Source organism: Pleurodeles waltl, chromosome 1_2 (assembly GCF_031143425.1).
Source record: "Pleurodeles waltl isolate 20211129_DDA chromosome 1_2, aPleWal1.hap1.20221129, whole genome shotgun sequence".
Taxonomy (NCBI): Eukaryota; Metazoa; Chordata; class Amphibia; order Caudata; family Salamandridae; genus Pleurodeles; species Pleurodeles waltl.
In genome coordinates this window covers 177096860-177113305 of record NC_090437.1, presented here as the reverse complement: position 1 = coordinate 177113305, position 16446 = coordinate 177096860, and the positions used below count along the sequence as shown (strand labels likewise).

The following is a 16446-nucleotide window of genomic DNA, read 5'->3' as shown; positions in this document are numbered from 1 at the left end:
AAGATATAGACACTGCAGTAAAGTCTGAAAAGTATGACAGCATTTCCACAAATCAATAGTCCTCAATTCAACACAAAATAATACTCAAGTATGGACAGCCGCTACAACAAAGCAAATGTTTACTGCACTATACCTTTTTTTTGGTTGGAATTACTATATTCTTCATTTTCTTGATTGCCTGTAGACTTCTGTTTTAACAACTTTGGTGAAGGTCTTTTCTCAGCTCCCGGCATGTCATTGGGATAGTTGGAAGCCAAATCAGAGTCTCCACTGTGCTGCACCGGATGACCTTTATGAGTCTCCTCTGGCCCTGGTACTTGTTCTAGAATGACAAACAGCTATGTCAGTAAAAGGATGACTAAATTATGGTGACTCCTAATAGTTTCTTGGTTTACTACTTCATGTAGAAGAACTAACAGTTGGCAAATGAATTTGGTGGTTGGCAAATGAATTTGGTGGTTTGGTGAACTGGTGAACACTCTGCAGATGAGCAAATTCAACTGAATGTAGTGTATATGGGATGAGTGGAGCTTGCGTCTGGTAAATATTTAAAGCCTGATTTTGAGTTTGCAGATGGGATAACACAAGGATATTGTGTCCGCTGTATTACAATCTCATTATATCCTATGAGAATCGTAAATTGGTGGACACGATATCAGTCACATTTGTGATGGAGTAACCCATTTACCAAACTCTAAATCAGGCACTTGAGGCCAGATTTATACTTTTTCACGCAAAACTGCGTTAGCGCAGTTTTGTGTGAAAAAGTATAGCGCCGGCTAGCGACGTTCCATAATGCCCGCCAGGCACCATATTCATGGAATGGCGCTAGCCGGCGCTAACAGGGCGGGGGAGGTGTAGGGGAAACCGGGGCTTGTGTGCCAAATTATGGTGCTACACTGTTTAGAGGCATTTTCTGGCGCACAACCCAATGGACATGGTTCCTGTCTTAGTAAAGACTGGAGCCATGCCCACCACCCCAGGGCCATGCCCAGGGGACAAATGTCCCCTGGGCATGGCCATTGGGGCCAGCGTCGTGCAGGGGGCCCCAAGTCAGGGCCCCGAGCAGGGTTATGTAAAAAAAATATATACTTACCAGGACATACCTGGGATGGGTCCCTCATCGTGTGGTGTCCCTCTGGTGTGGGTGGGTGGGGCTGTCCCTAGGGCAAGGGAAGGACACCTGTGGGCACTTTCCATGGTCTCTGACCATGGAAATATACCTACAGGTCCCCTTACACCTGCCCATTTGCAGGTGTTAAATAATGGCGCTAAGCAAGCTTAGCGCCGATTATTTAAGGCCCCATCCCCCCATGCTGGATTTTAGCACAGGGTTAAATATGGCACAAAGGCCATATCGTCTTTTTCTGGACAGGAACGCCTACCTTGCATCTCATTGACGACGTTAACTCCATAACTTTGGCGCTAGATTTGTCTATCGGCAAAGTATAAATATGGAGTTAGGCTTGCGCTGAATAATCTGAATTTTTTTTTACGCTAATTCAGCGCAAACCAAGTATAAATATTGGCCTTAGTTTCCTATGATGTTGGAGAAAAAGAGAGATAATTCATGGGATCAGCACTTGACTTTGAAGCTTGTGAAATGACTACCACAATTTCAAAACAGGGATTACAGCTACTAAGGAGAACTTTACTGGAAACCTACAAATATATGAACTGTACTGTATTTAAATGCCCATCAACATTTAGAAAACAATTCTCATGCAGCCTCTCAGTATTTTAGCATGAAAATCCTACCTGTTAGAGAGGACATGCAAACCAACTCATTTCTGCTGTACCTTTGCTTGGCGATCCCTCTCAGTAGAATGACAACCCAAGAGACCATCAAGCTAACCCAAACCCAGTAATGGACTGAGAGAAGCAGAAATAAAACCCGATCTCTATATTCTGACCAAGATCAGTTGATATCTCTGTTTGTACACACTGCTGTCTTTCAGCGTCCACACCTGCTGTGACACCCTTGTTGCGTGAGCACTTTGCTGTCATTTCAGGCTATAATCTGACTTCTCAAGCTAATCTTGCAAACAGCCAATTCAGGGCATATTATACTCTGTTTGCGCCGAATGTGCGTCAAAAACTTTTGACGCACATTCGGCGCAAACCTTGCCCCATATTTCAACTATGCTGCCCGACCCTGCGGACATCAAAAAACCTCTGTGTGCGTCATTTTTTGGATGCGGAAACCACCTTGCATTAATGACATGCAAGGTAGGCGTTCCCGTCCAAAAAATGACTTTAGGGCCTGTGCGCCTTATTTATACTCCTGCGTCATTTTGACGCACAGGAGGGGGCGGGCCTTAAAAAACGGCGCACAGCCCGATGTGCGCCGTTTTTTAACACCTGGGTGAGGGCAGGCGTTAAGGGACCTGTGGGCTCACTTCCATGGTCTCAGACCATGGAAGCAGTCCAGAGGTGCCCTTCCCTGGCCCCAGAGACACCCCCTGCCACCCTTGCCCACCCCAGGAGGACACCCATGGATGGGGGGACCCATCCAGGTAAGTACAGTTAAGTTGAGGTAAGTATTATTTTTGTATTTTTTAAAGTGGCATAGGGGGTCCTAATTTGGCCCCCCCTACATGCCACTGTGCCCAATGGCCATGCCCAGGGGACAGAAGTCCCCCTGGGCATGGCCATTAGGCAAGGGGGCATGACTCCTGTCTTTGCTAAGTCATTTCAATGGGGGTTGTGCGTCAACAAATGGCGTAAGTCCAGTTTGAGCCATGATTTTTGACTCAAACCTGATTTGCACCATTTTTTGATGCACAACCCCCATTTTCCCCCAGCTAAGGTCAATCCTTGGGCATAAGGCGCTTATGAATGGCGTTAGCTGGCGTTAAAGTTTTTGACGCAAACCAGCGCCGGCACTGGTTTGCGTCAAAAAGTATAAATATGGACCTTGGTTTTTTAGAACGCTTAACAGTGCCATTTACCCTTTTGTAAAGAGTACCAGTTTTGACAGATATTAGAACAGAGGATCAAGGACATGGTAAGATTTGTCCAGGATCACAAAATGAGTTTCAGTAGGAAACCTGGAAGTAAAAGGCAGGTCTTTTGATTTAACAAATGTCAATTTAACCATTGGTTCCTCTTTTCCTCACACAGAGAAAGTTGCAGTTGTATCCATTTGGGTGAGGCCCATGCAAATTAAAACTTGGCCTAGAAAATACATATACAATCCTAATGTTAATTTTAATGACATTAGTGATATACTAAAATGGCTTAAGTTTGAATTACAACTAACCTCAACAAATGGTCTACTGACTGAAGTAGCACCTAGGGATGGGGTGTAATATCCTTTTCGCAAAGTGTTGGGACATAAAAGTCCTCCTCATAGTAATGGATGCACACGTATGATATGTGTATGCCATGACACAATCTTGTCTCAGATTGCGGTCTTGTTGGACCAGGAGGGGCACCCAAAGCGCTACCCTCATAGTGATGAGAGGCTACTGCTTTTATTACGGGCTAAGCTGCACAAGCATGGTGATGGCAGCCTACTGTGTAGTGTATGGTAGTAGTGAACAGGTTTTATTTTACCTGCATCACTAGAGTGAAGCCTGCAGGCACAATTGTTTAAAGTTCCTCTAATGTGTGCTTAACGCACACCTTGGTCTACATCGGTTTGGTGTATAGTGCTCCGCAGTGCATGTGTGAAATGCATGTGCTGCATGTGGGCCTGTGAATGGTTCAATACTGGGATAATGCAGTACTGTGCAGTGTGTGGAGTTTAAATGCATATGCTGGGTCCGTGTGCCTGTGAGTGTTCCAATACATCAAGGATGTGGTGCTGAGCAGTGTGTGCATGTAAATGCATGTGTTGTGGATACGTGTGCCGGTGAGTGGTACAATACATGAAGGGTGTACTGCTGTGCAGTACATGTATGATGAATACATGTGATGGATGTGTGTGTGCCTGTGAGTGGTGCAGTACATGAAGGATCCTGAGCTGTGCAGTGTGTGTATGTTGAATATATATACTGTTGAATTCTTAATATGATCCTAAGTGTATGTCCTGATAATGTAATGAATGAAAGAATGAGGTTTGCTTATATAGTGCACAGCTACTCAGAAGAGTGTCCCGGTGCTGAGGTGCTAGTAAAGTTGTCTTTTTAATTGAGTAATAAACTATTATTTACCTACCTGATTACATGTGTATATCTGCCTGTAAAGGGTACAATACATGGTGGACTCTGGGTTCCATTTTGGGAGACCTAAGGCGGCTAAGTAAAACATGAGAAGAGGAGGTAGAGGAAACATCCAGGAATCCATGACATATTTACGGATTGCTATATTCCTGTAAGCTGGATGGACCACACTGGTAAAGGGAGAGCCAGGCTCCCCAGTACACTTCAAAGGGTGCTCTTTAATCAGAGAGAGTTCACAAAGAAGGGGCATGGGCAAATCTCAGAAAGTAGACGGGCTGATAAGAGAATCATAAAGAGTAGGACTGAGGCCCTAGACTAACCTTTCGAAGCACATATCACTCAGGCTGACATCTAGGTGAGAAATCTAGTCACCCCCATGGCCTGTGGTTATGGAATGCAATTACAACACCTTTTTTACATCTTCATTATTTTTATCATGCACATCTTTACCACGCAAGTCTAGAGGGGTTTGGGGTATCCCCCCCAAAAAATATAACATTTAAAAATAGAAGTAAACCTGTAATTGGCATGCATGTAATTTTTTTTAAGGATATAAACTTTGTTTACAATAACGTATTAAGACTTATTCTATAATTTCACAGGTTTTGCTAATGTTACTTACATTGAACAGTAGGTGGCAGTGTTAGACTGCAACTGTAACTACTATCACGTTATATCTAAAATAATCTTTTAATTACCAATTACAAAATAAAAATGTATCAGTAAGCGTGGTTAAAGTATGCATGGTAGTGGACTACGTGGTAAAGGTATTTCACATGTGAGTAAATGTAAATTGGTGATAGTGGTATGTGATGTAAAATCTGTGTTGTAAAATGTGTGTGGTAAAGAAACGCATGCTAATGTTATACAACCGCTTTGGAGGCACTCCTGCTGTGACAGACTGCTTTCTGGAGGAAGAGAGGGGAGAGGAGTGGGCACTTCAAAAGGACGTAGGCCCCCAAAAATTAGGCCTCTAAGTCACATTTGATGTTTGAAAATAGACTATAAGAAAGGGAGCTTGAGACCCCAAAAAATGTCAACGGTCAGCAGTCAGTTGGCCTGTGTGAGGAGCAAAAGTCATACAAGACTTTTGCCTGTGACCAGGACTTGGGGCCAAGGCCCGGTAGTCTCCCAGCTGGGTGAGGGGACTTCACCCACTGAATCCATTACCACCTGCCCTGGATCCTGGAGCACCAGTGCCTGTCTGCTTGTCAAGACCAGTGTGCCCTATAAGGAATTAGAGAGCACTGGAGGGAGCATGTCCAGTGGGGAATCCTGTTGAATGGACTCTTTTTGCTGTGGGTATCGCTGTGCAGAACAGGTCATCGCCTTTGAGCAGTGAAGAGTTGATGACCCTGTATGCCATGCAGGGCTGCCGCAAAGTGAACTGTGATCATCGCTTTGCTGATTAAGCCAGAGCTTGTGTGCACTGAGTGATCAGTGACCCCATATGCCAGGAGGAACCACTGTGGAGGAATCTGATGTGGTGAATGGGTCAATGCCTGTACGCAGTAAAGGTATGATGACCCCATATGCCAAATAGGGTAACCAGAATCAGCAAGAAGTGTGACCTGATCGGAATCAACAATTGTGGGGTGAGGCTGCTGTGGGGACCCCTACTCACCTACACTTGGATGAAGGGGCATCATCAGGACCTTCACACTAATTCCCCTCCCTACCCTCCTCCCACCATGGGACAGACCAAAGACTTACCCTGCCGAGATGGGTAGTAAAGAACTTCCGGTCGCTTGCATAATCATGTGAAAGAAACTCGAGGACTGCCGTGTGCAGCCCATCTGGGCCGCATAAAGTGAACTCACCGGAACCAGCAGCTGACACTCCAGCACCAATGAAGGAGGCAAGTTCAGGAACCCCAGGTGCAGGAAAGACTGATTTCAAACCAGTCGGCTCAGGGAGAACGTGCATGCTAGGTAACGCTTCGGTGCTAGAATACTTTTGACTTGAGTATAGAGTCGGAATGGACTCTTAAGACTGGAACTAGTAGTGGGTCTTACCCTAGATGTTGCCTATACTGAATAGGGAATAACCACTATCGCTTCAACAAGGAGGGAGTGGGACGCAGGGGACTGCCTACGAAACACTAGAGCCCCAACCTCAGAGGGACTGTGTAGTTATTTGTGAATGTCGTATTTTTCCTTGTGTTAATAGGGGTAAAATAAAATACTTCTCTTTTTTCCATAAAAGTGAGTATTTGGCTAGAAAATAATTTATTGCTGCTGTTGCATGTATTTTGAGTTGTGAATCTATGTCCATCCCCTGTCTCAGACTTCCCCCGACAGAGCCTTGCACAGCTCGGACCATGCTATTCCTGAGAGTCAAGTACTGAAGGAGTATTCGGCCCTTTTGCTCAGGATCCATAGTAGGCCGGCCATGGGACATCAGGAGTAAAATGCCTGATGCCCCATGGCTGGGCCCAGTAACTCCTGCTTGCCCTGTGGCCCTCTGATAGTGGCTCGGACACACATCATACTAGGTGACTACAGTAGCACCAGAGCTTTTTGTGTTCTAAATATCCACACCTTACTGCTATGGGTACCTCATATTTATTTATTTCTCCACATGCATTCTCTTCGTTTTCAGTTTTGTCTTCATTTTGCTGCAAATTGTTCCTTTTTTAGAATAGTGAATTCAATTAATTATATTACTTGTGCACCTGAGTTCTACATCTGGTGCAATTTTAATATTTAGTTTGCAGATCTGAATTGAGATACCCTATCTATTTATTTAATAATGTATTACATTTATTTATTAATCAGTGTATAGTCGGTAAAAAACAAGCAAATTATATACTATATTTTCTACAAAACACATACTTGTACTGTCTTTGAGCAGGAATACAGGTGAACCACTTGTTGAGGGTCCAAGGGGTCCCACATCTGGGAATTAGGGAAAAAGCAGAATGACCCGGAAGTGAAGAAGGAATAAATAAGATTGCCAGTTCTAGCATGAGTGAGTTAGTTATAAACAAATGCTAGTGTGTAGCTGTCTCCTTTACGTATTAGGGCATTGCCTGACCTGCAGCGCCCGGCTCAACAATGGCATCGAGGACGGATCTTGCCCATTAACAGATCGTGCAAGTGCAGGCCAACACTTCAAGCCTGCCTGCAGTGGTGGTCGGACAGGTGCTGTACATGAGCACCACCATATGTTAAAGAATAAGATCACCATGGAGCCCAGATGATCATTACCAGTGGCGTTCAGCACCTTGCCCTCGCCAGGGAGACAGAGGAGCCCTTCCACCAGCCATAACTCTAAAATGCAATGCCTGCAGCCTTTGTACTTCACGCAGCGACAGAAGGGCTAACAGACAGCTTACGATCAGTCTTGGAAAACTGCGGAAGTGAGATCAGAATACTGGGGTGGCAGCACATGACAGCTCCTGCTGAAATGCCAGTTGACACTGTCAAAGATAGTCTTCAGACTAAAAAGGTGTAAGGAGCGGAGCACACCACCACAATCACAATTTTCAGCACACCTACTCAGGTCAGCAAAACGGCTCCAACATCCACCTGTACCCAGAGTGAGTGTGCCTGCAGTGCCTCTGGGACTGATGCGTGGTGATCACCGCCAACGCACTGACCATGGCTAACATACCAGTACTTGAACCACTATCCTCACTTGGCCCTCCTCCACACAGGCCCCCCAATGGAAGCTCTGGGTTGAAAGAATGAACCTGTTCTTTACAGCCATAGCAGTCGAAGATGAATGAAAGAGCTCACTATAACACCTTGCTGCGTCTGCCATCAGTTAACTCTACCGCACCCATCCAGAAGCCTGACTGCTACACATTTATACCAACATAGCATCCCACATAGAAGCAGTCAGGACCAAGCCAGTGAATAGTGAGTCTGTTAACCAAACATGCATGCCCATCCCAGTGGAAAAAGCAAGCCACAGCAGCTCTCACAATGACCCTCCGGATACTGCAGTGGGCCACTGGCCGACAGAGTGCCAAGCACACAGGAAGAAATGTGAGTCATATCAAAAATTGAATAATTTTGCCAAAGTCTGCCAGTCCACTCAAAACTCTAAGCCAGACATGTCACTGGCCGTCAATGTGGAAGATGGAGACATGAATGATGATACAATAGTGAGAATTGTCTACACTGAGTTCGCACTAGCTCGGACATGCCCAAAGATCCAATTACAGCCAAAATGCCAAATCATGGTAGGAACCACTCAAACAGCAGCCATTATAGGCAGTGAGGCGTCTATCAATATTATGACCAAAGAGACTTATGAGACTAAACGCAGTTGACCAGACCTCAAACTGGCAAAAGTCAGGGTGTATGCTTATGGACAGACACAACCACTAACTTTAGCAGACATGTTCATAACAGACATCTCACATGACCATACAACGACCAAGGCCAAAGCTTATGTCACTCAAAAGGCACTGACATGCTGCTGAATTGCCAGAGAGCATAGAGACTCCAACTAATTCAGTTTGTGATCACGGTACGCGTCAAAGAGATGGATGACATCCTTGAAGACTTCCAAGACCTGTTGAAAGGCATAGGGTGTCTGAAAGGCAAGGCTATTACCCTACAAATAGATCAATCAGTTCAGCTGGTTGCCCTGAGGTACAGAAGAGTAGCATTCTACCTGAGGCCAAAAGTAGAAGCCAGACCGAAGAAACTGGACAGGGCTAACATCATCGAGAAGGCAGGTATCGACATGTAGGTATCCTCCACTGTTGTCACCAGGAGGCAAAGCAACCTAGGGAGATTAGGCTATGTATCAATACACAGATTCCCAATGTGGTAATCAAGAGAAAAAATATTGCCCCCAAAGTAGAACACATAGGCCCTCATTACAACCCGCCAGCCGCATTACAACATCCCCGCTGGGCCAGCGGGCGGAAACTAGGTTCTTGCTGAGGGGGTTCTTGCCTTGACTCCGAGTGACTATTTTTGGTTCCGCCCGCCGGCCCAGTGGGGATGTCGGCCGTAACATTGCAGCCGGCTCCTAAAGGACCCAGTGGTGTTGCGGCCGTGCGACGGGTGCAGCTGCACCCGTCGCACTTTTCACTGTCTGCTGTGCAGACAGTGCAAAGCAGGGTGGGGCTGTGCCTGGGGGCCCCTGCACTGCCCATGCCAAGTGCATGGGCAGTGCAGGGGCCCCCAGGGGCCCAGTGACACCCATTCCCACCAGTCTTTCCATGGCGGTCTCCACCGCCATGGACAGGCTGGTGGGAAGGGGAGTCATAATCCCCAGGGCAGGGCTGCAAGCAGCGCTGCCCTGGTGGATTATAACCGCCGGGACAACGATGGTGGGAAACCGCCGGTCCCGGCAGAGCGACCGCAGCGCTATCGCCGCGGTCATAATATGGCGATTTGTACCGCCAGCCTGTTGGCGGTACGATCGCCAAAACAACCCTGGCGGTCTTTGACCGCCAGGGTTGTAATGAGGGCCATAGTCAAGTAATTGAGTGGAGGTGGGTGATTCTTGAAGATGGACCTCTGCTCAGGCTACTACCCCATATTGGTAGCCCCGAATCACTCTACCTTACAACTTTTTCTATGCACATGGATTTGTGAAGATACTTAAAAAGTCATCTACGGGATATGCCACGGTGCTGACATTTTTAAAAACGTGATTCATAGTTACTATCTGGTATCCTAGTCTATGTTTCGTCAGTAGAACAGCACCACAACTGAGAAAGGTGCTGAAAATTTGTGAAAGGGGGCTGAGTCTATAACAAGAAAAATGTGAATTCATGCAGAATCAGCTTTTTAGATATCAGTATTGAGCTTGTGGGGTTTCTCCAGACCCCACCAAAGTTTGGGACCTTAGAACAGCTCCACTCTTGTCTTGTGTCCCCAAAGTTAGAAGCTTCTGGGGACTTCTGAATTATTGTGGACAATGTACAAACATCCCTCACCCAACCAAGGGAGACCTTACCAAGTCTTCCACTCTGTGGGTCTGGGATGAGACACAGGAATACACATTCCAACATACCAAACAAGCACTATTGAAGTCCCCCACCTTGGTGTACTTTGACTCAGCAAGAGTCACAGAGCTATCTGTCAACGCAAGTCTTACAGGTTTGGGAGAGGTGCTGTATCAAAGTTAATATTGTGGTGACTGTGGTAAATGGACCTCCGTGGGCTGCGTTAACCCAGCACTCACCATCACAGAGCAACGCTGTTCGCAAATAGGGCACAAAGCCATAGCAACCATTTTGGGTGTCCCCACTTTCACCTTTACATCTATAAGCATCCATTTGTGGTACACACTGATGACAAACTGTTAAACCTGCAGTTCCAGGGATCATCATTGATGCCACTATCGGTTTCTCCAGATGAGGGAGTACCTATTCAAGATGGAGTAGAAATCAAGCACCCAGAATCCAGCAAACTATCTGTTAAGGCACCTCTGAGCCGTGACCCTCCACAATAAGTTAGCTGTCCAAGAAACTGAGGAGTATGTCCGGTATGTAGGTGAACAATCTCAGCCCCTGCCCATGTCGCTGAGCGCCATCAGAGATGCCACCCAGCAAGATGACTGTCTGCAGTTAGTGCTGCCTACTGTTGCAACAGCACACCAGCAGACACTAAAAAAGACACTGGGAGCTAAGCATTCAGATCTATGGGTAGGAGATGCAGTCCTGGTGAGGGACTGCTACCCAGGGAGCAAATTTAGACTGCCTTTTGAACTAGAACTGTGGCAAGGGTTCTGCAATAAAGCACAATCGAGACGGCAAAAAGGGGCAAAGACAAAGTCACAAAGATTACCTCCATTTTCCAAAGATTTTCGGGGGCCACTTCTGAAAGTGTAGATCATGATGCGTCAAGAGAACCAGAAATGATCTGGAGTTGAATTGTGTGACACCCAGTTCAATGAGGAAGGTGAAAGAAACCTGTCCTAATGCTGAGGAAGCCCCCACCAGAGTGGTATGGTCCCCAATAAATACGAGCAGAGGGGACCATCCCCAGAATCAATTGCGGGAAAACACGACAGATAACTTGTTATTTTGACACATTTCCAGACTGTCTTCATTTACATGTAGAGGTTGAAGACCACAAAAAGTTTTGGGAACTGTAATTCTGAGAGCCATGTGCCAGGGTCAATGGGAGGGATGGGGAGGTCAAAGATGTGGCTAAAAGGGACTAAATATTCTGTAACTATTAGGGTATTTTTGTTCACCTTCAGATAACTGCATATAAGATACACACCCTGAGAAATTAAAAAAAAGGCAAAATAAATAAGTTGAACTAATCAGTGGAAAATGTATTCTTTTATGTTATAAAACCTCTGTTGCTTATATAATCACTGAATACATTTATGTGGGTAACCAGAGAGTCACAGAATTGAATCCTGGTTGGCGCAGTGGGGAATAGTGACTCGTGTATTTATAGTGCTACGAAGCCCCAGGCCATGACAGAAAGCACTATATCTATATATATCCACTGTGTTGTTATACGTGAGTTACTGTTTCCATAGGAAAAAATAGACAAAAGTACAGCAAACCGGCTGCACAGAATTACAACAAAATTGGCAGAAAGCTAGATAATTAACCAGAAAGTGTCCTTTTTGTGTTTCTGGTGTAAATTAGTTCAGGCTGCAATTTCAAGAAATTAAGGTTTAAACATAGCAGTATCTGTTGTTGCAGTAGTCTTGCAGGACAAAAACAATAAAACAAAAGAAAGTTCTTACTGGCTCATCCTGTTGGAGAGCCACGGGACTGAGCAATGTAGTTGGCGGGTCGCAACACAAAAAAAGTCACAGCTGCAGTCCAAGATACCATGACCACCTAGTCTTTGTTGAGATCCCATAGGGCCCCTAAGCCCAGAGGCAAAAAACAAAACAAAATGGGGGGTTATCATGGTCCTGCCTGCTGGAGTCCAGTGGGAACCAGCATGGCCTCCCCGTGTAGTCCAGCGACCTCCCACAGGAGTCTCACGGTACGAAAAAAAACTTGAAAAAAGGAAAATGTGAGGTTGGGGTCTGTGGCCAGTTGGCTGCTTGTAGGGGTGGTGACTACCAGTAGGGGGACTGGCTCCATGCACAGTAAGATGTTGGCCACCGACACTTCATAGTATGATACTACTTTAAGTTAAGAAACATGGAAATTCATTAAAAAAACTAATTTTAAAGCAGAAAGATTTTAACTTACGTTAAAAAAGCCTTAGAAATTCACTGAAGAAAAACAAAGGTTAAAGTGGAGTTATACGTAGTTCTTTTAATGATACAAAAAAACTGACACATAAAAACCATTAAAAACCCTGAAATTCACCAGTTATATGTAAATGATATAAGTATAACTTGCACCACTATGATGCACTGCGTATAACTGCAAGTATTACATCACCGGTGACATCTGAAACAGCGGTGCTAGTAATACTTCTGTCAGCTAAATATAACTGGTTAACACAAGCAGCAGGGTGGAGTGGGTTAGATGTGGTGTTTTTTTTTGGGGGGTGGCTTCAGACAAATAGATGGTAAGTCAGATTTGTGCCTCAGGCCTAGGAGTGATGGCTAACACCAGAAGCAAAAGAGACAGCTTGCTTTGCAGAGGTTTTAGGAATTGTTGGTGCTGCAGGTGCAGTAGCACAAGGCCCAAACAGTATGAGAGGCCAACTAAACCCCAATTATGGCAGTTTTACTATCCATTCTTGTTTGCATTATGGCTCCACGCATGTTTGCCGTGCCAGTATTGTTTTGGGTCTCATAGCAATGGCCCGGAGGGGGTGGGGGAATTAAAGCAGAGAAGACACCTTAGTTTGGATGTTGGAGAGAAGTCCTGGAGAGAGACGGGGTAAGGCGGGAGCCCATCATTTTAACAAATGGCAGAGAAGACAGCCCGCTTCTTAAGGCAGTAGCTATCATTAGTGAAGCAGATGCAGCAGCCCTGGGGACCAGGGGTCTTAGGGGCCCACTGCTTCCACAATTATGGCTGACCTTCTTTTAAAAAAAAAAGGGTTGTGTTTCAATGCTTGTTTTAGAGCCAAGGCAAGGTTACCTTTGCCAAAAAAAGGGGGAAGCAAAGCGTGGGAGCTATTCTTATTCTGAAAGGGATGGATAGCGTTTCACGACTGAAGCAATGATCAGGCATGGTGCATAAGAGGTAAAGAGGCTGACAAGATAGCCTGCTACTCAGCACAACAGCTAAGATTAGTGCAGGAGGGGCTGTTGCATTGGAGCCCCAGAGCGTGGGGGGTTCACAAGATCCTATCATGTGTGGTGCATTCTTTTTCAATTAGTTTATGGGTTTGTTTGATGCATTTGCTCTTTTGTAAATCTAACACTTACTGTGAATTAGGAGCTACAGAAAAAACTATCCCCGAAATTATCTCATAAACCCCACTCATTGTGGTCAGCCCTGCCCCTCCCTCTCCCTCAATCTTGCCAGACAGTTTTGAAGGGGGGGGCATATCAAAACACTTTGCTTTTTGGGGAGGGGGGGGCTCAGGGCAAAACAAATTGAAGAGCTCTGCTCTAAATTGTTGTTGAACTCCACCCTCTGTCGGTGCCACACACAGTCGTGTACATGCAGCCGTGTCCTCTACTCCACTGTTCAAGTTAGCGCCCTCACCAGTTCACTCTCTAAAATATATAGCCTATCACTGTTATTAGAGTAGGCAAGAGTGTTGGTTTCACTATGGATTTAGAAAAGGATGTACTAAGATGTCATGTTGTGCAATCCAGTCATTGCTTTTTTTCACATCAAATGGATTGTGATCACACATACATTTTTGGGTTTTCTTGCTTTATTTTTTGCTTTATATATTATCAGAGAATGTACAATCTGTCAAAACAGAAATGTACTGGGGATGCAAAATTAACCAATATCTCCAATGCCATTCCTTATGTCTGTATCATTATCATAATCAGCTTTATTCAATTTGCTCTAAAAGAAACCATAAAAGCAGACATACCAATAAAAAACATATTACATCTTCACTGTACAATTAACAAAGATTTTTGGTACTGAGATACATACAATTTTTAATGGTTAGATGGTCCCATGTAGGTCCCCGTCAGACATTGCAGTGCCAGTCTGACGTGGAGCAGAGCCCGACGATGATGCATGAGGGCCACTGCTTCTGTATTAGTGTGTGCCTGTGAGAGGTGTTTGAATACCATCCACTTTTTGGAACAGTGCACTCATTATTTTTCATACTGTGGATTGGGAGAACGTGCACTGGACCAGATAATCTCCCAGTCCCCCCCTCTTTTTTTCATGATTTAGAGCAGCAGCGGGACTTTGTTGCATGTAATTACTCTGAAAATATCAATGATGGATAATTTCCAAGGTTTAAACTTTGATGATGACAGGGTTTCTGCAATACTGAAAACTCCTTCTATCCTTGGCCCAGATGGATCAGGTCCTTCTGGTGGCCTGAAGGAAGACTGGGATAAGCTTTCTAACTCAAACGAGATTTGATAAGACTGTACTTCATGGTACCATTAGGATTGAGTATCTCCGGCCGAACATAGCCCCCAATGGATTGATAGTGACCAATGTTCCACGGATTTTCTTACAGGATCTACACTTTAGAACTGACTGGGCTCAAATTGCCTGGAAATGCACTAGAGATTGGTTGGTCCTGATCATTAATACTTCTAAATACTGGCTGAATCAATTACGGTACAGATTAATTTAGCTAAATCTACTTTGAAAACCACCTTGTCTTTGGCATCCTTTAAGAGCCGTTTAACAGAAATCAACACTGAACTTAAGGAGTCCAAAGAGTATTTGACCCAACAGAAGATTTCAAAGCTACAGAAGGATATCACTAAGTTCAGCAAAGAAAAAGTGTGCCCATATATCAGAGAGGACTTCGAGGCAGATAATACATCAAGATCTTCAGATGAATCTGTGGCAACTGTCAAAAGAAACCGGAAATACAGTACCAGTTCCTCCTCATATGGCTGGAGTATAGACGATGGGATGTCACATCCACATTACAATCTTCCTCAATTTCAGATACAATATCCTCCAACTTGGCAGTCCCCTTATCCTTTCTTCCAGCCACTTCTAATGATACCATGTGAGCTTTTTTTAGGCATAGGCCGAGGCAGAGGAAGAGGCAGGCAGAGAGGAAGAGGAAGACACGTTCATTGGGAACAGCAAGAACCCCAAATAGTCACTCGGAGTCAAGGCAAGAACCCCCCAGCAAGAACCTAGTTGTAAATCTTTCTTCAAGACAACGTACTCCAGATGAGAACTCAGTTCTAGATAAAGGTTTGGGGTTTGTTCCTACTCCACAAGATGATTTTTTTCGGATCAATTGCAAACTGTCCCGCTTTTTTAGAAAGATTCGATTGTACTTCTTCTTTAAAGACAACCCTAATGAATTGCAACAAACAGACACAGGACTGAGAAATCTATCTTCCTTTACACCCCCTCTAACATCGATGCCAAGTGAAGTACTTGCCTTTGAGAAAGCAATTATGACAGATGTTCAACAATTACGTCCCAAACATGTCTTTACTAACATCACTACACGAGAAAGAACAGCCTTACAAACATTGCAACAAGACCAGAGCATTGTCATAAAACCAGCTGATAAAGGAGGGGCCATAGTTATATGAGACTCCGAAATGTACAGAGCTGAATGTGTCCGTCTTCTGAGTGATTCCACATATTATCAACCCATCTCATATGACCCTACAAACAGGTTACAAGTGCAGATTCGTTCACTGATCCATGAAGCGGTATCCAACACTTGAATATCTCAAAAGGAGGCCGAATTTTTGGATACTTCTAATCCATGTATCCCTTATTTTTACTGCCTTCCTAAAATTCACAAAGGCACTACACCTCCGCAAGGACGCCCCATAGTCTCGGGTATAGGATCAATATTGGAAACCCTCTCTACCTTTTGTGATCACTTCTTGCAGCCTATTGTCAGAGAATCCTCCACCTTCTTGAAAGGCACTAACGATGTTCTGAACTTAGTTCAGTCTATCAGTGATACAGATATAGTGCAAGCTTTGATCACTCTTGATGTTGAATCACTCTACACAAATATCCCACAAGAAGCAACACTGAGGGTGATTGAGACTGCTCTACTAAATAAACCACCGAGCACAGCCACTCCTGTTCATTTTATTATGCAATGTGCCTCATTGGCTTTAACGAAAAAAAAAAAATCAATTTGAAGATCAGTTATATCACCAGATTCGAGGAATTTTCTGTACATGTATCATTTTGAACAATGTTCTTTTCTTAACATAGCCAACCCTTTTTTTGAGAATATCAGATTATGGTGACGATATATTGATGACATTCTTGTCATCTGACAGGGAG

The 16446-nt window shown here is 44.6% G+C and overlaps 1 protein-coding gene across 1 annotated transcript in view; it reads right to left on the bottom strand.

Moving 5' to 3' along the window:
• Window positions 1–16446, bottom strand: part of SPMAP2L (sperm microtubule associated protein 2 like) — a 500125-nt gene that overhangs the window by 402144 nt on the left and 81535 nt on the right. The window contains exon 3 of the mRNA XM_069233742.1: window positions 134–322. Coding sequence (XP_069089843.1) covers window positions 134–322 — 189 coding nt within the window. The remainder of the gene's footprint in view (window positions 1–133; window positions 323–16446) is intronic.